This window comes from Benincasa hispida, chromosome 2 (assembly GCF_027475165.1).
Source record: "Benincasa hispida cultivar pf3 chromosome 2, pf3_genome.v1.1, whole genome shotgun sequence".
Lineage (NCBI taxonomy): Eukaryota > Viridiplantae > Streptophyta > Magnoliopsida > Cucurbitales > Cucurbitaceae > Benincasa > Benincasa hispida.
Genome location: NC_143479.1, coordinates 7066879 through 7087667, shown reverse-complemented (window position 1 = coordinate 7087667; position 20789 = coordinate 7066879). Strand labels below are relative to the sequence as shown.

General features: G+C 34.2%; 2 protein-coding genes and 1 pseudogene across 3 annotated transcripts in view; all 3 read left to right on the top strand.

The window, feature by feature from the left end:
- LOC120071055 (DNAJ heat shock N-terminal domain-containing protein) overlaps positions 1-7771 on the top strand; it is a 28026-nt gene extending 20255 nt beyond the window's left edge. Inside the window, exons 15-20 of the mRNA XM_039023062.2 lie at positions 3365-3507; positions 4682-4822; positions 5991-6212; positions 6356-6415; positions 6689-6973; positions 7182-7771. Of these exons, the coding sequence (XP_038878990.2) occupies positions 3365-3507; positions 4682-4822; positions 5991-6212; positions 6356-6415; positions 6689-6973; positions 7182-7310 (980 nt within the window). The 3' untranslated portion in view covers positions 7311-7771. The remainder of the gene's footprint in view (positions 1-3364; positions 3508-4681; positions 4823-5990; positions 6213-6355; positions 6416-6688; positions 6974-7181) is intronic.
- Positions 7772-10020: 2249 nt separating this feature from the next.
- On the top strand, positions 10021-10853 carry LOC120071830 (putative invertase inhibitor pseudogene; annotated as a pseudogene). Its single transcript, XR_016527864.1, has one exon. The product of XR_016527864.1 is annotated as a putative invertase inhibitor pseudogene (transcript).
- A 1587-nt stretch (positions 10854-12440) lies between these two features.
- On the top strand, positions 12441-16502 carry LOC120071829 (protein NEN1-like). Its single transcript, XM_039024222.2, has 6 exons — positions 12441-13207; positions 13771-13928; positions 14482-14528; positions 14616-14679; positions 15107-15846; positions 16105-16502. The coding sequence occupies exons 1-6, from the start codon at positions 12928-12930 to the stop codon at positions 16334-16336; spliced, it is 1521 nt and encodes a 506-aa protein (XP_038880150.1). The 5' UTR covers positions 12441-12927; the 3' UTR covers positions 16337-16502.
- The last annotated feature ends 4287 nt before the right edge of the window (positions 16503-20789 follow it).

Genomic DNA, 20789 nt, shown 5'->3' with positions numbered 1-20789 from the left:
AGTTCTCCCCTCCATTGTGTATGAGTCTTAGACGGCTTTTGTGGAGGGTTGTCAAATTCTAGATGCTATTCTTATTACTTCTTAAGTTGTGGATGAGTGGAACTTTTGTGGGAAGAAAGGTGCTCTCTTAAAACTAGACCTCGAAAAGGCTTATGACAAAGTGGACTGAGCTTTTCTTGATGTTATTTTGTAACCCAAAGGGCATCACTAAGAACTCATAGTGTCCCTCACGTGTTCTATATGCTGTCTTATGAATGTCACAAGTACGTACTCGAATTTGATGGTAACTAGACTTCAAATCTATTTTTGAGAAAATAATGGCACCAAACAGCTCATCCAACAACTTGTCGATCACAGGGATGGGGTATTTATCTAGCACAGTTGCTTGATTAAGGGCTCGATAGTCCACACAAAACCGCCAACTGCCATCTTTCTTCTTAACCAATAGAACTAGGCTGGAAAAGGGGCTTCGACTAGGCTGAATAATCTCAGCCATCAGCATTTCACGAACCGTTATTTCAATCTCGTCCTTCTGGAATTGAGGATACCGATATGGTCGAACATTGATAGGAACTTGTTTCGGGTTCCAATTGTATTGCGTAATCATGGTCCCTTTCGGGTGGTAGTGTAGTTGGTGCCACAAACACTTGTTTATACCATCGAAGAACGGCTCGAATAGCCTCGGGAAATTTGATCACATGCTTCTGGAACTCAACATTGCTGTCTTCCTTCACCTCTGTATCCAAAGCATTGAGTTCCACTAACATCCCTTGGTCTCCCTCCCCAAGTGTCTTCATCATAGACTTTAATGAAATTTGGGATTTTACCAGACTATGATCTTAGTGACTCGAGGCCTGAACAAACATGAATTGCAACTCTTTCATTCTTGCACTGGTGGCCAAAGCTAAATTTATCATCACACTTGAAGTAAATGCCCTTTTACTTTTTAGCTCTCATCTCTTCTTCCGTTAATCGTCGGTAGGGAAGAGTATTTCCACTCTTTGTTGTTGAATCACGGACCGGCGTAATAGTGGTTGATGATGTCGTAGAATTTCGGTTAGGGCTAAAATGAAAAAGACCAGGCACTCGACCCGCTTCCACTACTGGAACCCGACCCACTAGTTGTTGGGTTCATTTTTGAACTTGGATTGCTACTCGTGCTAACCTGTTGAAACCTATTTTCTTGGATCAATTAATCTTCCTCAATCAATTGGGCCATTGTCATTTTTGCCTTTAGGCCTATTGGATTCATCTTTCTCATCTCAATTTGAATTTCCTTTTTCAGCTCACACACAAACTTGCTCTCTAGGGCTTGTTCACCAAGCTCTTTCAACCCAGCAGGATATTGTTCAAATTGTTGGCAATATGCTCTCACCGTTGTCTCCTGTTGAAGTTTCATCGGTCATGCATATCGATTAGCTTCATTCGTTGGACGGAACCGATCCAACAATAACTCGTGAAATCGCCACCCACTACCCATCGGTTGCCAATCATCTTCGCGTTGATACCAGTCTAACGCTTCTCCCTCCAAACACAGCACTACCGCATCCTTGTCCTCCCTCCAAACACAACACTGCTGCATCCAATTTGTCCTTCTCTAACAAATGATTCACCACAAAAAAAGTTCCGCACGGTGCAACTATGGATCGGGGTTCTCACTCTCTTCCCCTTTGAATATCGACACCTCTAACTTCCTCAGCCTCATGTTGAACAGAGGAACTTCTTTACTGCTAGATGTGTAAATCCCACTCTTCTCTTTTCCTTCCATCTTCGAACCAGTTGGCGATGAATCCACCAGTTTTTTTCCTTTGTCCGACACTGTTCTCTCTGTAGATGTCGATGCCCTCTCAGCCATTAACACATCCAAGCACGATAAAACTAGACTCATTTGCCCATTCATCACTTCAAACCTCTCGTTCTCCACCTTAGTTTCCAACGACAATCGCTTCTTACCCACTTCACTCAACTTCTCTTCCAAAGCTACTACCCTGCCTTCCATCTTACCCATCATATCCAAGTCTTACTTCTCTGATACCAAAATTGATAGGCCTCAGCCAAACCAATTTATTTATCAACACAGAGGGAGAATTTGAGAGCTCCCTATTCTCTCCCAAGTCTCTCATAGAAGCTATTACAATCAAGAAAATACCAAAAAGATAATCCTCTCTACAGTCTCAACGGTATGCACACTTCTCTCTCAGGCCCCTAACTAACAATATTCCTTTGGGCCCACACAATCTCACAATTTCTCTCACTGTATCACATACCCAACTCTCCCTCTTTTCTCATTTGCTTACGTACATACACCTTAGTGACTCGAGGCCAATAGGCTTCAGTTAGCTTAAGCAAATTAAAGTGAAGACATCAATATCTTGAAACTTCAAAGCTAAGAAGCATAAATACAGATACGGGGACACGGATACGACACGACATGGACACGGTGACACGCCATATATTAAAAATCTAGGACACGAAACGACAAGGGTGCTTATTAAAATATACATTTTTAAAATTATATGCCATTTTTATACCGAAAGAAAATTTGAAGTAAATGGGTTGATGCATTTATAAGCTTTAAAAAAACTTAGTTTGATGTATTTCACACTCAAAAGTTGTTATTATTGTCGTATATGTGTCTTTAGTCTACTCAACAAGTATTCTATGCATGTCTAACACAATTATTGCACTAACAAGTGTCCGATATATGTCCAATAAGTGTTGAAGTGTCCGACATGTGTCGAACATAGACAAGCTTGCCAAACTAAAGTGTTCACGCTTCTTAGCTTCAAAATATAATTCTTTTCTCCAGCTGTTGGCGTCGTTAGAATCTTTCTACATATTTATAGGAGATTAATGGTTACATAAAACATTAAACAAGTGCATAGGAAATTAAAGTGGAGGAATATTCCAGTGTATGGTGTTCCAATCTTTAAAAAGTAAGTCGATAAGTCAATAGTTTTCGGCTTGGACAGCAAAATCTTATCTTAAAATAAACATATTTCTCCATATCATATTAACAAGTCCCTGGCATCTCCGTCCGTATTGATTTAGCATTTCTTCTTTGTACAACAGTTTTAATTTCAGATCTTAAACATTACTGAAGATGTATATTAAGTTGATTAACATTGACTCTCACTCTCTCTCTCTCTCAAACTTTTCTTTTCTTTCCCCGGTGAATATAGTTAGAAGAGATTTGAAATATGATTTATTTCTATGTTATTATTATTTGTTTTGTTACTGGATTACTCATAGAGTTTAATTCTTAAATTGTTTTATACTTAGTTTCCCCTTGATCCTTTTTCTCGTTCTACTTTTCTTCCATCTTGGTCCTGATTGATTTGGGTTCTCATATCTTCTCTTTAAGAACTTCCTCAATTAAGAAGTCGGACATCAATGGAGCTGGGATGTGATGCTCGTGGTTATTCTCGTGCTGGATCCGACACATTAACATGGTACTGTGCAATTGTAGCTGGAAGGCTGGGTGCAGAACTCAACAAAATGCGTGAAGTAAGCTTTTTTCCTATGATTAATTTTCATGTAGCAGCGCTCTTAGTTTTCTTGTCATTTTTCTAGTTGGTCCTGCATAGTTGTTCGCAGATGTTAAAATTGAAATGATACATTTTTTATTTTCATCATTTAGTCAGAATAGGCTACATGCAGGTAGTGTTAGTGCAGGGTCATTATATTTCTGGGTTATCCTATGTAATAGTATTCAGATGAGCAAAGTTCTGTCCTCGGGGTGGGGGGTGGAGTGATTGCCTTGGTTTCGTCCACCGTGGAGACAGTATAAATTTGAAATGGTAATTTAGTTCAAGTATTTATAATTACAATTGACTTAGATTTGGTTGTCAACTGTGGGATTTCAGGGGTGGTCTAGTCATTGCCTTTTAAAAGAGTTTAAGGATAACTTTGCTTACTAAATGACAAATTACCGTAGTTCTAAACATGTTTTATCTAATTTGAGATAACTTTTGTGTTAAATACCAATATGTCTAATTTGAATATTGCTGAAGTTGTAGAACACTTTTTAGTTTTTATCATTGTATAATTGATTCTTTAAAAAGTTAGGGTAGCTTTAGGACAATTATTGATGAATATGTTGTCAAATTTTTCTGAGTAAATTTAGTTGTAGCATAATAGCATCTTGAGTCTGTTAGGCGTAGGCCCCAGTTGTAGTTACTTAGGAGAGGAGGGGTAGTAAGGGAAATGCACACCAGACAAGTGGCTGGTGGGACGTGGTTTCTTTTATGGGCGGGGGATGCGAAGTTTATAGGCTGTTGCTGTCGGCCTTTATTTTCATCTGTTTAGAAATTGAACGGTGCTTCAGAAAGGTTTCCCAGCCCTTTCGAATTGGCTGGAGGTTTCAGTGTGTTCTTGTTGTTTATCTCGGAACTCACATTAGAAATACAATCACATCGTGAGATACAATCCTTGCATCTAATTCTAGTTGCATTTTCTTATATCTTAAAGGACTCTTTGTGGCAAAGCTAACTCCTTCTCCCACCTCTACATAAACTGTACATCAAGCCACAGTGAATATATTTATTTTGATTTACACTATAAAAACACATAAATCAAGTTGTTGTGACAAGGTTTTTTTTTTATTTTAAAAAAAATATATAAATATCAATGCAAACTATGTATTTTGCAATTTAGGAATGGTGTAATTGTGAAAAGTTAGACAATGCGCAGGGTGAAAGAAACTTTAACTAGTGATAGTGAAGCTTATGGAGCTGATGAAGACCCAAAGATATCTCCAGCTGTAGTCGCACTTAAAAGCAAACGTTTGTCCTTCACTTGGCTTGACGGTGAAGCCCAGAAGGTAACTCCCATTCCTTGGCATATCATTAAATTATTAACTGGAATGTGAGAAACAGGGTAGCGGTGAACCTAGTGGTCAATCCTTGCTTTGGTATGCTCATCTGAAATAGAAGTTTTGCGTTCTTCCAGCTGAGCTATGAGCCATCTATGCTTTCTCAGTCCATTTTCTTCTAGTCTTTTTATGTTTAGTTTTTCGTGATCTCTTTATGTGGTACATGGGAAGTCTAGTCACATTAGAATATTCTGAGATTATCTTCGAAAACTCAATACTTGATTCTTGAATAACCTCAAAAAAGAATTTGCTCTATAGATCTGAAGAGTTTCAAATGATCACAGTTCACATTAGCAATTGAGCACTCTTGGATGGGTTTAGTACTTTTTTCCCGTTCTTTATTTTTCAACTCGATAACATGTGTTTAGAGGGAAAGAATTTATTATTGAATACTGAATAAACTCAATTAAGAAAGTATTACAGCCCTCAACTGTAAATAAGAAAGTAAACAATAATAAGAAAGTAAATAATAAGAAATTAAACAATAATAAATCCTCAGGACTTTAACGAACAGATAAATAGAAGGATACAAAACTGATTAATTCAGTAATACTTGATAAGAATTTGAAAAGACAAAATCTTGTGTAAGGTATGCCACTCTCGATATCTTCCAATATGGTGGAAGAAGTTTGAATAAATTAAATTCTATATACTTTGGAAATAAATGTTTAAGCCTGAATAACCTCAAAGACTATCCCGGGGGGATAAAAGACCATAATATTTTACAAGAAAGCCCCCAATTTGAAGCAATTAACGATAAAGGATAGCTACAAAATCTTTTCTTTCCTATCGGTTCTATTAGTTATTAATGGTTTTAGCTCTTTGATATAAGTATTTTTTATCGATTCCTGATGGAAAAACTGCCATGCTTCAGTAGTTTTGTCTATATTCTCTACAAAAAGATGTTCTCTGTATTCTTAAGAATGTCCTCCTGTGCGTATCTCCAGTGTGTCAGAAATTAAAAAGTAGTAATAAAATGTATCATACACTCCATTCCCAATGTTCGATGCTTGAAACTGATGGTGTGATAATTAATGTCAACACTTGTTTAGATAATGTCCATGATTCTTCCTCTTCTTTCCTCTCTCTCACTGATACATCCTTCATTTTTCTCTAGAAATATTGTTTCTTTTACATTAGCTCTGAATCTAGCTATGAAACTTGTGGACCAATGAGAGATCTCAGTGACGTGCCTCGATTATTTATTGTGCGGTACAAAAGGGATGCAACTAAAGCTAAGGAGGTGAAGCCAAGAAGTATGTTTGATACATCATCCGATGATCTGGATCTTGCCGCACAGCTTGTGGCTCTTTACAATGGTTCATCTGAAATTTCAGAGGTTCGAGTCTTTTCCTAATGCTTCATTGACCTAATTAACCACTGCATGTCACCGATATACGTTAAATAGCTTGTATTGATGCTTTGAACATGGGATTTCAGTATACTTCTCTTACTAGTGAAATTTCTTCTCTTCTTTTGTAGATTGTTCAGTGGGTCTCAAAAATAATCGAGGATGGTGATTCGAGGGATCTGCCCTTTTATGTAAGAGAGTTTAAAGGGCTTTATTTTATTTATTATTATTAATTTAATTTTTTAATTTTTTATCAAGGCATTTATTCATAACTCTGATACTTCAAAGGCTCTTATTTCGTAGCTTCAGGGGTGAGGGGTTTTCTCAACCCCTTGTCCTTAGGTTTTCTTGGGTTCCCCCTTTGTTAGATCATTGTTTATTATTAAAAAGAAATGAAAATAAGAAGAAGAATGAGGTGTGGGGACTAGTTGACTGAAGTGCATCCTCGTGTTTCTAAATGCCAGAGAGTGAAGGCTCCTGAACTTGTTCATGAAAATCCGGAGCATATGATTTTTGGAAGTGCTGGGAGTAGTTTAATTACCAATGTGTTGAAGTGGATTGAGCACATCAAAGTTGGAATCTACTACCGGCTAGACGACCCAAGGATTGGTCCAGTCTTGTTTCTTGCTTCATTATTGTCTTTTGGTACAATATGGCTACGGACATCTCAGCCCACTCCCCCATCTCGACCAGCTAGGCAACCAGACCTCCCAAAGGAATCCACTCAACCAAGTCAATCAACTACTAAGGTAACTGATTGAGGACTCAAGAATGTTCCTTTATAGTTTCTTCAGTAGTCAGCCTAAAAGAATGCTTAATGGGCTTGTGTTTTATGAATTGGAAGACCATGTTTGGATAGCCTTTATAATAAATGTATCTTATGGTGGAATGGAACCTATGATGATCTATATATGGATCTTTAATATGTCAATGTTTTTGCGACATGCTTCTTTTCAGGAAGGAAGCAAACCTAGAAGAAGAAATCGTTCGAGAACCGCATCAATTGCTGACGTACCTCCTTCCATCACTGATTATGAGCCTCCAAATGCTTATCAGATGCATCTTTCGGGTTCTGATTCCGAATAGTAGGGGAGGGGTATATTCAGTTCATCATAGATATAAACTTTATATTGCCAAACTTTCATCTATAGCCATTATTTATTGCAACTTTCCCGGCTTTGATTAAGATGATTGGCTGTTGCTAGTACTGCGAAATGGTGGATACAATCCCCTCTGCTTAAGCAGGTTGAACGGGGAGCCCCATCATCTACTTGATTCAGGTAGAACTGGAAACTTACCCAGCTGTAAAGTTCCGTATCTTATTATCTGATTGAACTGTTGCTTAATAGTCATAAAAGGAAATTAGTGGTCTCTTAAGCTTTATTAGAGTGCTAGTTTAAAAGGTAACTGTACAACATTTTCTAATTACTGTTCTATTTGAATTCAGATTTGCACATAACATTTGTTCTGATCTGAAGTCTGTTAGAACGTGAAGATGAATTACCTTGTTTGGTAAATTAATAAATTTGTTTTAAATGCGTTTTAAATTCATTGTGTTTTTCAATCTTAGAGGAACTCGTGATTTTAGATTTGACTATTAAGCTACAGTTCTAATCTAATCTAAAATGCAAGTCAACGTTAGAAAAAGGAAGAGGGTAAATTGCATTTTACCTCCGCTGGCCCCCTTTTGCACTTAACTTCTCGTCGCTTGTTTCCCTTTTTTGATACATGAACCTCTTTCTCTTCTTTCCCAACTCTCCTAAAATTTCTATACATCCCTTTCTTGATTCATGCCCTTGTTCTCTTTATATAATAATTCTAATATATATAGTTGGTTTAATTTGTGTCATGTTTCAATAACTAGTGCCTTTTTTGAATGATTTTCTAAAGTACGTACGTAAAATCACTTCGTTTGCACTTAGAATGTGGTCATTCTAAACAGTTTATAGTTCTATTAAGTTCAGACGTTTTTGTTTTGTTTGGATATTTCATTTTAGTCTTTTGTTAAGATTCATAATGACCTATCACTCTTATTTTTAGAATTTTGTATTACATCAAAACTAGGCCAACTAAAAAGACAGTCTGCAATGGTACACTATAAATGGGAAGTAATAAAGGGTGGAACGACTTTTTTACACGAAATTATAAATCAGAATAAAATATTTAAAGATTGAAATGAAGAGACATGAAAATATAATTATCTGTATAAACTAAATAATTTGCACAAGGTGGAAGAGAGCTTGTTGGAATTGAAATAACTAGAGTAGAAGCAAATAATCCCAGAGGCGCCGGCTTCGGTGTTGGCCCTGGCCTCTGACTTTTGTGGATCTTCTTTTGCTTCTAAGCTAAGACCACGTAGCTTTGCAATAAAATTTAGTACAATCAAAGGTACTTTTCAACCACATTTTTTTTTTCTTTTTCTTATTTTAAATTTTATTTTGGATTTTTCTTTTGAAGAATTTTATTACGGAAAGATGGCCAATTGATTACATGAATTCTTTTCTTTCTGTATCTTCACTAATATATATATATATATATATTTTAACCTGAATTCGGATATCTGATGTATTCTCGCAAAAAAAAAAAAAGAAAAAAAAAGAAAAAAAAAAGAATACTTGATTTTATATTTTCCAGCTAATGCCAGCTACCTTATATTGTTATAGTTTTTTCTTTCTTCTTCTTTTTTTTTTTTTTGTAACATTCTATAAACTTTAATCGTTCTTTAATGGGTAATTGCAATTGATAACATTTTTAGGAATAATAACTAAGTGTATAACACCATTTAAAAAAATTTGCAAATATAGACAAGTCTATCAGCGATAAACTTCTATTGTTGATAGACTTTGATTTATCACGGATAGATTCCTATCAATAATATTGTCTATTACTGATAGATTATTTAAATTTTGCCATATTTGTAATTTTTTTATATTATGTTATATCTGTTAATACTTTCAGTCTATTGTCTATATTTGTAATTGTCCCTTCTTTAATTTATATACTCTGATACTAGTGGTGTAGTTTACTGATGAAAAAACCATAACGATTTAAAAAAATTACATCGAATACCTTCTAGTGCAATGCAACGGTAGACCGCGAAAATGAGTGATGGAGAGGATCCAAATCTCATGCAAAAACCAGGCCAACTTTCTGTACATGTAATGCAAAGTTCCCATTTCATGGAAAATTCTTGTTTTTATGCAAGATTCTCGTGCACAAAATATAATTTTAAAGTTTAAACGTATATATATGTACACAAAAGTCTCGTTTCCAATTCCATATATACAAAATTCTAAATTCATGATTTTATCCTATCATCGGGCATAAAAAAGTAACTTTAAAACATATATAGTATACCTAGTGCAAAATTCTCATTTTTTTTCCAAAAAAAAAAAACACAAAGGATTGTTGTTTTAAATGAAAAAAATGCTAAAAATATTTTTAAATATAACGAAATGTTACTTTCTATCATTGATAAACATTTAGACATCTATCATTGTTAGTATCTACCTCGATAGATAATAATAGATGTCTATCAATATCTACCAATGTTAAACAGTAACATTTTGCTATATTTATAAATAAGTTAGTTCAATTTTCGAAATTTGAAAACAAACATTTTTAAAAATAGTATCTTAAATTCTTTAGAAATCGCCAAACTTTACTTTAAAATAAATTCTTTCCCACTTTCTGTTTTTAAAATTTAAAATAGTAATTAAAAAAGATTCACACTCGCTAAATCTAGTCTTAGAAACTATCCAAGCATGGACCCACTCCCATCCCCGAAATTATAAATGAAAGCTCATGAGCTAAATGGAAGGATCAACAAAAAAAAAAAAAAAGAAAAGAAAAAATAGATCCTTCTTTCTAAACTATTAGCCAAAGAAAAAGAGTTATGATCATGATTTCTACTTCCCATCTCTTCTCCTTCACTGCTTTCCTTTTACTTATTTTTTCCTCCTCCTCCCATGGCTCAAACACCCACAATATTATTCAAGAAACATGCAAGAAATCAGCTGAGAGTAGCCCAAATATCAGCTACAAATTTTGTGTTGCTTCTTTCGAATCCGACAACCGCAGTCGCTCGGCAAATCTTCACAAACTTGGCCTCATTTCCATGGATTTGATGCGACACAACATAACAAGCACTCGACGAGAAATCAAGAAACTGTTGAGGAACAAAAAATTGGAAGAATTCATTAAGGGTTGTTTGAAGGATTGTTTAGAGCTTTATTCTGACGCTGTTCCAACGTTGAAAGAGGCAAAAAGAGAATACAAAGAGAAGAAATATAAAGATGCAAATGTTAAGGTAAGTTCAATTATGGAAGCTCCAACAACTTGTGAAGATGGGTTTCAAGAAAAACAAGGAACCATTTCGCCATTAACGAACAACAACAGTAATGCGTTTCAATTGGCAGCTTTGACTCTCTCCATCATCAATATGAATATGCATCTCCAATAAAATAATCATTATATATTTCTTTATATATTTCTTTTCCTCATAAAATTTATCTCATTGGAGTACAAGATATATTGTTTCTTATGTATTCCACTTTTTCTGAGTTTTTTTCCCCTCAATATAGCAAAACATATAGCAAAGTAATAAAAATGTGTGTGAGATTGAGGAAATGTTTTGGGGGTGGGTATTAATCTTAAAAGGTTACTTAGTTATTACGTGTGACAATTTTTTTTCTTTTCAATTTATTATTATTATTTTTGCTATGTGATTAGGGAGGATGCATAAAGATGAGTCGCGTGGTTCACTCACATGATCTTTTTAAGTTGAAAAATACCTATGTGCTTCTTATGTTTTTGTGCATTCTATTAAGTTGTCAAATTTTTCTTATTTTTTTTTTAAAAATATATAAATTTATTTATTTGTGTGTTTGTATGTGATGACAGTGAGATGCATAAAGATAAGTGCACATTTTTTTTTTTTTTTGTAGTCCGTATAATCATTAAATAAAATATTACATATATAAATGTCTGAAATGGTAGTTGAAAAATTGGGTGAGCGGGAAATTGAAAGTCGTGATTACTCTCTTTGTTCACATTAAAATAGTAAATAAATGGAAGTAGTATAAAAAATTTTACTCTAGCGTTCAAAAAGCTTGGAAAAAACACTTGTGAATAGTTGTAAGTTGGGTTTGATGGAGAAAATATGGTAGGTAACCAAAACGTTGGTAAACATAAAACATAGCCTTTGTTGTCCTTGCCTTAATCCAATATTCGTATTAATTATTTAGGCTAAATTACCAGTTGAGTTTATAAATTTATAAACTTGTGTTTAAAAACCGCATAATTGATGGTTGAATTTTCAATAGGTCATTCAATTTGAATATTTCATAAATTTTCAAATATTTAACTTTTTTTTTTATTTAATAAGTAGTCTATAAATTTTAGAAAGTATAGAATATGCCAATAATCTAATAATATAAAAAAAGTCATTGGACTCGAAATTAAAAGTTTAGTACGGTTTATTAAATATTTTTAAAGTTGTTAAATATCAAATAGATATAAAATTGAAAATTTATAAAAAAGAAAACGTGGGAATGAGGAGAAGACGTGATTGAAAGTTGGGGTTTTTGTATTTTACACATAACTTGTCTTTTAGGAAATGACTTTCCCAATCTTGCCCTCCAAACTTTGGTATGGGATACCTGTCGTATCCTATTCCTATCTATTCACCATCAAACTTCACCTTTTTTTATTATTATTATTTATTTTTTTTTTAATAAAAAAATATATCACTAAAAAGAGAAAATATGAATTCAATCCTTCTAATTCCAACTTATTTTCAAGTTAAATCTTGCAAGTTCTCATTGTCATTACCATATTGAATAAGACAATAATAAATAATAAGCAACGCATTTCTTTTTACATGTTCGTAGATATATAAAAATGAAGTGATATGTTTTTAAAACTAGTCAAAGGTTTGAAATCTTACAAAAATAATATGATTTTGTCTAATCTTATAAAAATAATATGATTTTGTCTTGAAAATGTCACACTTTTGCTATTTACATTTGCAATTAGTTTATATTTTTCATTTTAGATGATTATATTAGCATACTAGGTGTTTAGAGTTTAGTAAAAAAATTTGAGAGAACAAATAAATTTACGGGAGTTAATGATAATTCAAATTTTTTTTTTAATATAGTAGGATCAAACCTTTAATTTTTTTTTTTTTAAATGTCATGTCAATTATTGTTGAACAAATTTTAACAACTTAAAAGTAAAATTGGGCTTAATAAAAAAATATGAGCTTTAAATCTCAAAAAAAAAAGAAAAAAGAAAAAAAAGAGAAGAAAGTTTGCATAACCAAGTCTTGGATGATTTAAAAAGTTGAAAATGAGCATAATATGAATCTGGCCGATTATTCAATATAAACAACAACAACAATAATAATACTGATCATCATCGTCGTAAATTATTTTAGAGAGATTTTAAAAAATAGAAAATTTTAAAATATGGATTATTTAATTTAGAAATTGGAATGAGAATGAAGGGGATGATCCGTTGATTGGAAGTTCAGTGCAGGAAGCAAGCTCTTAAAGCCAGGGCGGTCGTTAACGTTATAATAATATCTTCACCTCTTCCCGCCTTTCTTCTTGTTCTTCTTGTTCTTCTTCTTCAATCTCGTATAAATCTACTAATCTTCTTTCTTTTCCCTCTGTTCTCTTCTTTGATTGAAAATTCCATTATGGGTTCAACGGAGGATCGATCGGAGATTGCCTTCTTTGACGTCGAGACCACCGTTCCCACCCGCCAAGGCCAGAGATTTTCAATTTTGGAATTTGGAGCCATTCTGGTGTGCCCTAGGAAGCTGGTTGAGTTGGAGAGCTATTCCACTCTCGTTCGACCTTCTGATCTCTCGCTCATTTCCTCCTTATCGGTGCGATGCAATGGCATTACTAGAGATGCCGTCATTTCTTCACCTACTTTCGCCCAAATTGCTGATAGGGTTTACGATATCCTTCACGGTGCTCACTCCTCTCTCTCTCTCTCTTTTGATTCCACACTAATTCTCTACTAGGGTATTTGAAAGGAAGCGGCGAAATGTTATCTATACATGTCCTTCTTTTTGATGTATTATGAATGTGGATTGATTGTTAAATTTATGTGGAAGTTGAATTGGGTGCCTTCTGATGGGACTGGGAGCTGGTTTCTGTTAAACAAGAGATTTTGGCCCAGAATTGTGTTCTTTTTTCTTCTGAACTTCAGACGACATTTCCTTAGTCAGGTTAGTTTAGTTGAAGGATGGTAACATTTTTAGGGACCCAAGTTTGTGTAAGGTTCGAAGAGACGAACATTGGTCGGGAGGCTTCTCAGACACTCTTCTTTGACTTCGCCCTTTTTTTCCCTACCAAATCTTTTTAGCAAGTGTGTATAGGTTTAAATTCAGATTACATTTCTCGGTTAGATGATCATTTCAGTTCTAAGATTGTACCATGCACTGTTGGGTTGAATGTTCCTGCTTCTTCTAGTTTAATTCTATTATATGCCTGTGTTTGAGTTTCCTCTGCTGCGATACTGTTTCCTGTAGGGCGGATATGGGCAGGCCATAACATACTCAGATTTGACTGTGCACGAATAAGGGAGGCTTTTGCAGAAATTGGGGTCCCAGCACCGGAGCCAAAAGGTACAATTGATTCATTGGCATTGTTGACTCAAAGGTTTGGAAGGAGAGCTGGCGACATGAAGGTAATGACAGAATTCTCTCTCTGTTGCATTCTTGCTATGTTTCTGCTTGTGTTCATGCAAAATTTCAGGGCTAGTCTCCATTAGACGGTACTTTTGTCAAATTTGTTTAGAGCTTTCAACATTCAGAACTCAAGCAGGAAATTGTAGAAGTAATTGAAGTTTTGGGATTTACCTCTCTAATTGAGACTTAAACCATGTTAACATTTGGCACTATGATAGGATTATATTACAAATGTAACATTTTACCAATTTAATATATCATGGTTAAATCTTATGCGAACAAGGGATGGAAAAACCTCTTTTTGGGGAAGATCTGTAATGATGAGGGATTAAGATTTGAAAAATTATGCATAAAGTGGTGAGAATAGGGTTCTTGTAATGATTTTTCTCTTCCTTGCGCTGAGTTTCTCTGGTAAATTCAACCCCATTGTCTTGGCTTTATATAGTTATCTTCATGCATATTCTGACTTTGGGTTTTGGTTTCTAGAAGTTATTGTAACTCTTTATTTATTTTATTTTATTTTTGTTTTTGACGTTCCTTTTCTCCCTGTAGATGGCTACTCTTGCTTCCTATTTTGGAATAGGACAACAAACACACAGGCAACCCTTCCAACTAGCTAGTAATTTTTTTAACTTAAATTAAAGGAGTGGTTCTAGTTATCTGACTTTGTCTGTGTAATTCTCCAGGAGTTTGGATGATGTCAGGATGAATCTTGAAGTTCTAAAGTATTGTGCAACTGTCTTGTTTCTGGTAATGTATAAATTTAAGATGTCGAACATAACTAATATGTTCATGTAAACTTGTAACTTTGTCTGTCTACAATTCATTAATTGTTTGGAGTTTAGACCATTGCCGATGATTACATGTATGGAATTTTTGTTGCATTATCTGAATATTGACCACTTGGATGTATGCCCGTGATAACCACAATTCTTTCTGAATTTAGATCATCAATAGGCTCCAAATGCTTCATTGTCAGTTTTTGCATCAATTGACAATACTTGTCTCCATTTTGCCTATCTGCCATGTGGAGACATTCTTCTTGTACTTTTTCTCTCTCTTTCTTTTTGAAGTAAAGTTTATTTGACAACAGCATAGAATTAGTTTTGCTCTTATAATGACCAGTTTATATATAATATAGTATGGTGGGTTAAGTTGAACTATTGTCTGGCTATAGGAATCAAGTCTACCCGAAGTTTTCCGAGAGAACAGTTGGGTTTCTCCAAATGCTGTTACTAGGCGCCGCACTGCAAAATCATCTCCACAGGGGAATAGTTCGAATAATGATACTCACTCATCAAGTTCAAGGATTGGTGGTAATCCCATATCTCTATTAGATCAAGGGGAAACTCATCCGATACTATCCCTCGTAACTTGCAGCTCTGAGGATGGAGCCTCAAATCTGGCTGAATCTAGAGCAACTGAATCAGATTCTTTTAACATGCGCACTCTCAGCGACCAAATAACTGGTGAATCGCTCGAAACAGATATCAGCATGGAAGAAGAACATGCCACAGTATCTACTGAAGCATCTCCCTCAGAGGATACTTCCACAAGTCTCAGCGCTACTACTGAATTTTTGGAGCCTGATCAGGTGTCTGTTTCATTCATCACTGCATCTTTCGTTCCATTTTTTCGTGGGAGCCAAAGAATACAATTATCGCACAAAGATGACTGTTTGCAGCTTCTTTGTAATAATCTGAGAGTTCGGTTTGGCATAAGCACAAAATTCACTGATTACGCTGGCCGTCCAAAGTTGAGTTTCGTGGTTGATGTACCACCAAGTTTATGTACGGTTCTTGAAGCATCTGATGGCGTGGCTCAGAGATTATTCTCTGATTCCGGGAGCGGGTCTGAATGGAGGCCTGTGGTGATGAGAAAGAATGATTATTTCAACTACCCGACAATGAGATTACAGTAAGTCATACTCCCATCTGATAGTTTGACATATTAGTTAACTACTATCTACAAATATTTTGATGAATTGAACTATCAAATGTGGGAAAAGGAAGAGAAAATAACAGAGAACATCTAGTCCAACGTATTATCCGCAAGCTTGCTTCTTTGCTTCAATCTTTGGTTTCTTGCCATTCATATCGATTCATCTGCTCTGTAAGTTCTTAATTTCCACTTCTTGGTCAGTTTCTAAAGGATATTAAATTTGTTTTTTCACAGCATTCCAACTGCAGTAAGTGGAGATGTGGCGATTTATGCTACAGAGATGTACCAAAAAGAATCATCAGGCGCTGCACAAAGGCTGATATTCAGTAAATTCGATGCTGCAGAGCTTGATAGCTTGATCAAACCTGGAGCCATCTTAGATGCATTCATTTCCTTGGATACATATGACTATCAACAGAGTGCAGGCATAAGATTGGTAGCTAAAAGGTTGATCATCCATTCCTAGTAATGGGTGATCAAGTTGTCCCATTATTGAAGTAGCAGTGAATACTGATGTTATGTTATATTATAGTTAGCTTGCTGACTAACATTCAAATTTCCAATTAGAATAATACTAAATTGATACAAGCTCCCGGTTCTTTGAAAGATCATTCAGTTATTTGTGTTTCTAATCAACTGTCTATACTACTTATGAACACATTAGACTTGATACTTTTCTAGAGACATTTCTGACACTTATAGGAGTGAAAAACATTTGAAATTTGTGGACAAACTATATTATTTTGGTTCTTGAAATAATATGTTTAGCAGCTGCTGCAATCTGCTTAAAATATTGTAGTTAATTTCAGGTTTAATTGGATTATTTGAATTGTTATTGAAATCGGAGTAGGGTTAAAGTAGATTTGAAGTTAATTAATTTAAGAAATTTAGGGCTGTTTGGTTCATAATTCGGATTTTGTTTTATGTTTTCAGATTCATTGAATTCAGTGAATATGTATTTGGTAAACAACTTGAGTTCTGTTTCTGAAAACAGTTTTTAGATTATGCGATTTAAATAGTGTAAATTTTGAAAACAACATTTTTATGTTTTCATTGTATCAAGAATTTGAATTTTATAATTTAAAATACAAAATTATATTAAATAAAATAAAAATATTTAGAAATATAATATGTCATGTTATAAACTCAATTCAATAGTTTAAAAATTAAAATAAGTATTAAATAGTATATTATAAATTAGATTAAATTCCAAATTTGATCTTATGGTTTTGATAAAATGAAAAGTTAGTCCACATGGTTTTAAAATTTAGAATTTAGTTCCTATGGTTTGATAATAACTTCATATATACTATTGTTAAATCCTCTTAAATAGTCCTTACCCTAGGGACTATTTATGAAGCTTTTATCGAACTATTGGTCGTAGATTTTAATTATAAACTACCAGACCTAATTTTAACTTCTTCCAGACCATTGAGATAAAAAATTTTAATTTATCCTATAAATTATTTAATATTACAAAATAATAATTATACAGTCCTTTTAACATAAAACCATATTTGTAAATAAATTAATACTAGTTTATTGCCAACCAATATTTAGTGGGTGACTACAACTAGTTTGCAATTGTTTATATTAGAATTCATGCTACTAAACACATATCTCAAAACATGAAATACAACTCAATTTTCGTTTAATCCATTGCTTTCAAATTTCTGTTTTCATATTGGAAGGTTTTCAAAAATAATTAAAAAGCCCAAATTATTTACATCAATAGCAAAATTTGAACCCAACCCAAAATGAATTAAATAAATGGAAGAAAAGCCCAATCCACAGTAATGAAATACCAAAAATGTCCCCAACCCACACGCAGATAACCTACAACTCGACAGATTAATTACAATTAATCAGATTACCCATCAACTGGCCCGATATCGCTCACGCCCGCCTCTTCTTCTTCCCACATCTTCTTCCAACGACTTCTTCTTCATCAAACAATGCTTGATAACAATCTATTGTCATGTATCTCGCTGGTGGTTCTTCTTCTGTTACTTATCCTTCTTCCGTTGCTTCATCTTCATCTTCTTCTTCTTTTTCTTCCTATGTCGCCACTGCTCAATTTACTTCTCCTATTGCTGTTAAATCTTTCGTTGCTTCTCCTTCAAGGTTACAATCTATTATCAAATCAATTCTTTAAGGTTATAATCATTCTCTTTTCTTTTCATTTCATCAACTCTTCCATTTAATCATAGTTATTAAGCCTTATCAAACCTAATTTTGTTTAAATAGATGGTAAGCAAAAAAAAAAAAAAAAAGTGGTCAAAGCTGAATCATCAACTAGCAAAGAAAGCAAAGGAAAAGGAAATAAAATAATGAAAGTTGAATCATCAATAAGCAAAACAAAAGTAAACAGAATAAAATCCAAAGAAAAAAAGAAGGTAAATCCAAAGTAGTTGTGATAGAGAGTGATAGTGTTCTATCACAGATAGAGAGTGATAGAACCACTAAATATTATGTTAATTGTTGATTGCTGATTGTTATGGGTAGATAGTGTTAATGGTTTGCACTCTCTAAATATATATTTGTTGTTGTTGGTAGATAGTTTTATGTCTTGTTCATTATCTAGTTCATTGTCTCTCTCCATGTATCAATAGAACTTTAATATCAATACATACTTGTCTATTTGAGATATAAAGAGATAGAATACTATCTTTATCTATCTACGATAGATAGAGACTAAGATAAAAAGAGATAGAATACTATCTATGTCTATATGAGATAGATAGTGATGGAGTTCTATCATTGTCTCTCTGAGATAGACAGAGATAAAACTAAACAGTAATATCAATTTGTATAAGGTTTGTGCTTTATATTTTTTTGTTGTTGGTAGATAGTTTCATGTTTTGTTCATAGCTTATTTAATAGATAAATGTTTATCTGAGTGTATCTATTGATAATTTTAAATTGAGATAGACAGAGATAGAGTACTATCAATGTCTATCTAGGATAAATAGTGATGGTCCTCTATTAGTCTATATCTAAATAGATAGAGATAGAATACTATTTTTGTCTATCTGAGATAGAGACCGATAGAGAATTATCACTATTTATCCCAGATAGATACCAATAGTACTTTATCTCTGTCTATCTCAATTCAAAGTCATCAATAGATACACTCAGATAAACAAGTATCTATTAAATAAGCTATGAACATAATATGAAACTATCATTGTCTATCTCAGATAGACAGAGATAGAATACGATCATTGAAGGAAATCGGACACAAGGATTTCCATGAGCAACAGAAGGATCTTTCCAAATTTCAATCGTATATGAATTATACAATTATAATCACAAAAGGAAACATGCGGTTATGCATAAAATAGAAATTACAACATGCTTTACTATAGATCAAGGGAAGAATCAACAAACCTTTGTAGACTCATCTTCAAGTTTCTTGATCACGGACGCTCGATCATAGAAACACAGCAAGACACGAACGTTCATCCAACATGACCGCTATACTGCATGATCATCGCGCACTCAAACTAAGTGATCGCCAAGGTCACGAACAACCCGAACACTGCGAACGGTCTCCACAGAACCTCGACAGTGTCGAGTTGAGTAAGACACCACCAAGAAGGTTACCTTGGTATTCTCGATGTGAGAATCCAGAGGGTGGGCTCTGTGTGGACTTGGTTTGAGGCAGAAAACCGGAGGAACAACAGTCGTGTAAACGATTGAGCCAGTGGGGGATAGAACAACCTATCGTATAGGTTGATGCTCAATCGTTTAGGAAAAACTATGTGATCGTCTTGGAAAAGCTATGCGATCGTTTAGCTCATCGTCTAGTTGAGTGTCTATCGTGTAAGAACACTCCACGATCATTTAGCTAACTTCAAGCTGTCACTTAGTAAATCTGATTTACTTGACAACTTCTCCGCGAGAATTTTTCGAGAATGGAATTCTCAAAAACACAATTTTGCAAATCTATTTCTTTTCTTACTAAAATTAGGAAAATATTTTTTCTTTTATCTCACGGTTACCATGAAAAACCACCAATAACCTCCCACTCAATTGGTTATTAGAGAAAAAGAGATAATTATTCAATAATTAATATTATTATAAATATAAATGATAACTAACTTACTATAATATATTTATAACCTATAGTTTTAATATTTCATCTCATGAAACATATAAACCATAGCTCTTTTTCTATTCCATGACATTTAATGTAAATCTCATTTAAATTAATCCTCCAGTTGATATATCTCATACACCATACCGATCATATCATATATGGTCGATTTGCCTTTTGTCAATTTGAATATTTCAAATCAACACCAAGAATTGATCCTCAACTTGAATCCATTGAGCTACCAAGAGGACCTTATGGACCTGTAGCTCGAAGCTCCAACGGTACGTGAATAACTGACTAAACTTTCTAGTCACGAAATTTACCATCCGTTAACTACCAGACACTCCACTAAAGACCGACAGCTAAACTCTCCTTACTACATATATATTATGTGTCCATCATAACTAATCAACAGTGCAACAACCCTTCACAGATCGTTTGTAAGTACAGCTCGGCCAATAACCGTTATGCCCCTGTAGTTACATCTAACTCCTTAAATACCACTGAATCCTTTAATGAACATAAGTCATAGTCCTACTATGACTGAGTTCTCTCTTCCAAAGAGAAGTTATGACCACTATGTTCAAGCCCCAGAATCAACCCTTAAGGGAGCAATCTATCTACTTACCCCTGCTTTGGGGAAAGAGTGAATTACATCTTGTGTATTGAGTTCCCAGCTCCCAAATCAGACAAGTCCCCAAAAAGGTAGGCATGTTGAGTTGGAAATCTGGCCACTCTCACCCATAATAGTCAAAGGACCGCCCTCAAAGGCAGGAGTTCTCAAATCACTCAGGATTGAGGTCGTGTCACCTATGTTCAT

Excerpts from the sequence above, each read along its gene's own strand:
- LOC120071829 (XM_039024222.2), top strand. The coding sequence starts at position 12,928 with ATGGGTTCAACGGAGGATCGATCGGAGATTGCCTTCTTTGACGTCGAG. Across the intron at positions 13,208-13,770 it reads GGTTTACGATATCCTTCACG|GGCGGATATGGGCAGGCCAT; the intron begins GTGCTCACTCCT and ends TGTTTCCTGTAG. Across the intron at positions 14,529-14,615 it reads ATAGGACAACAAACACACAG|GAGTTTGGATGATGTCAGGA; the intron begins GCAACCCTTCCA and ends GTAATTCTCCAG.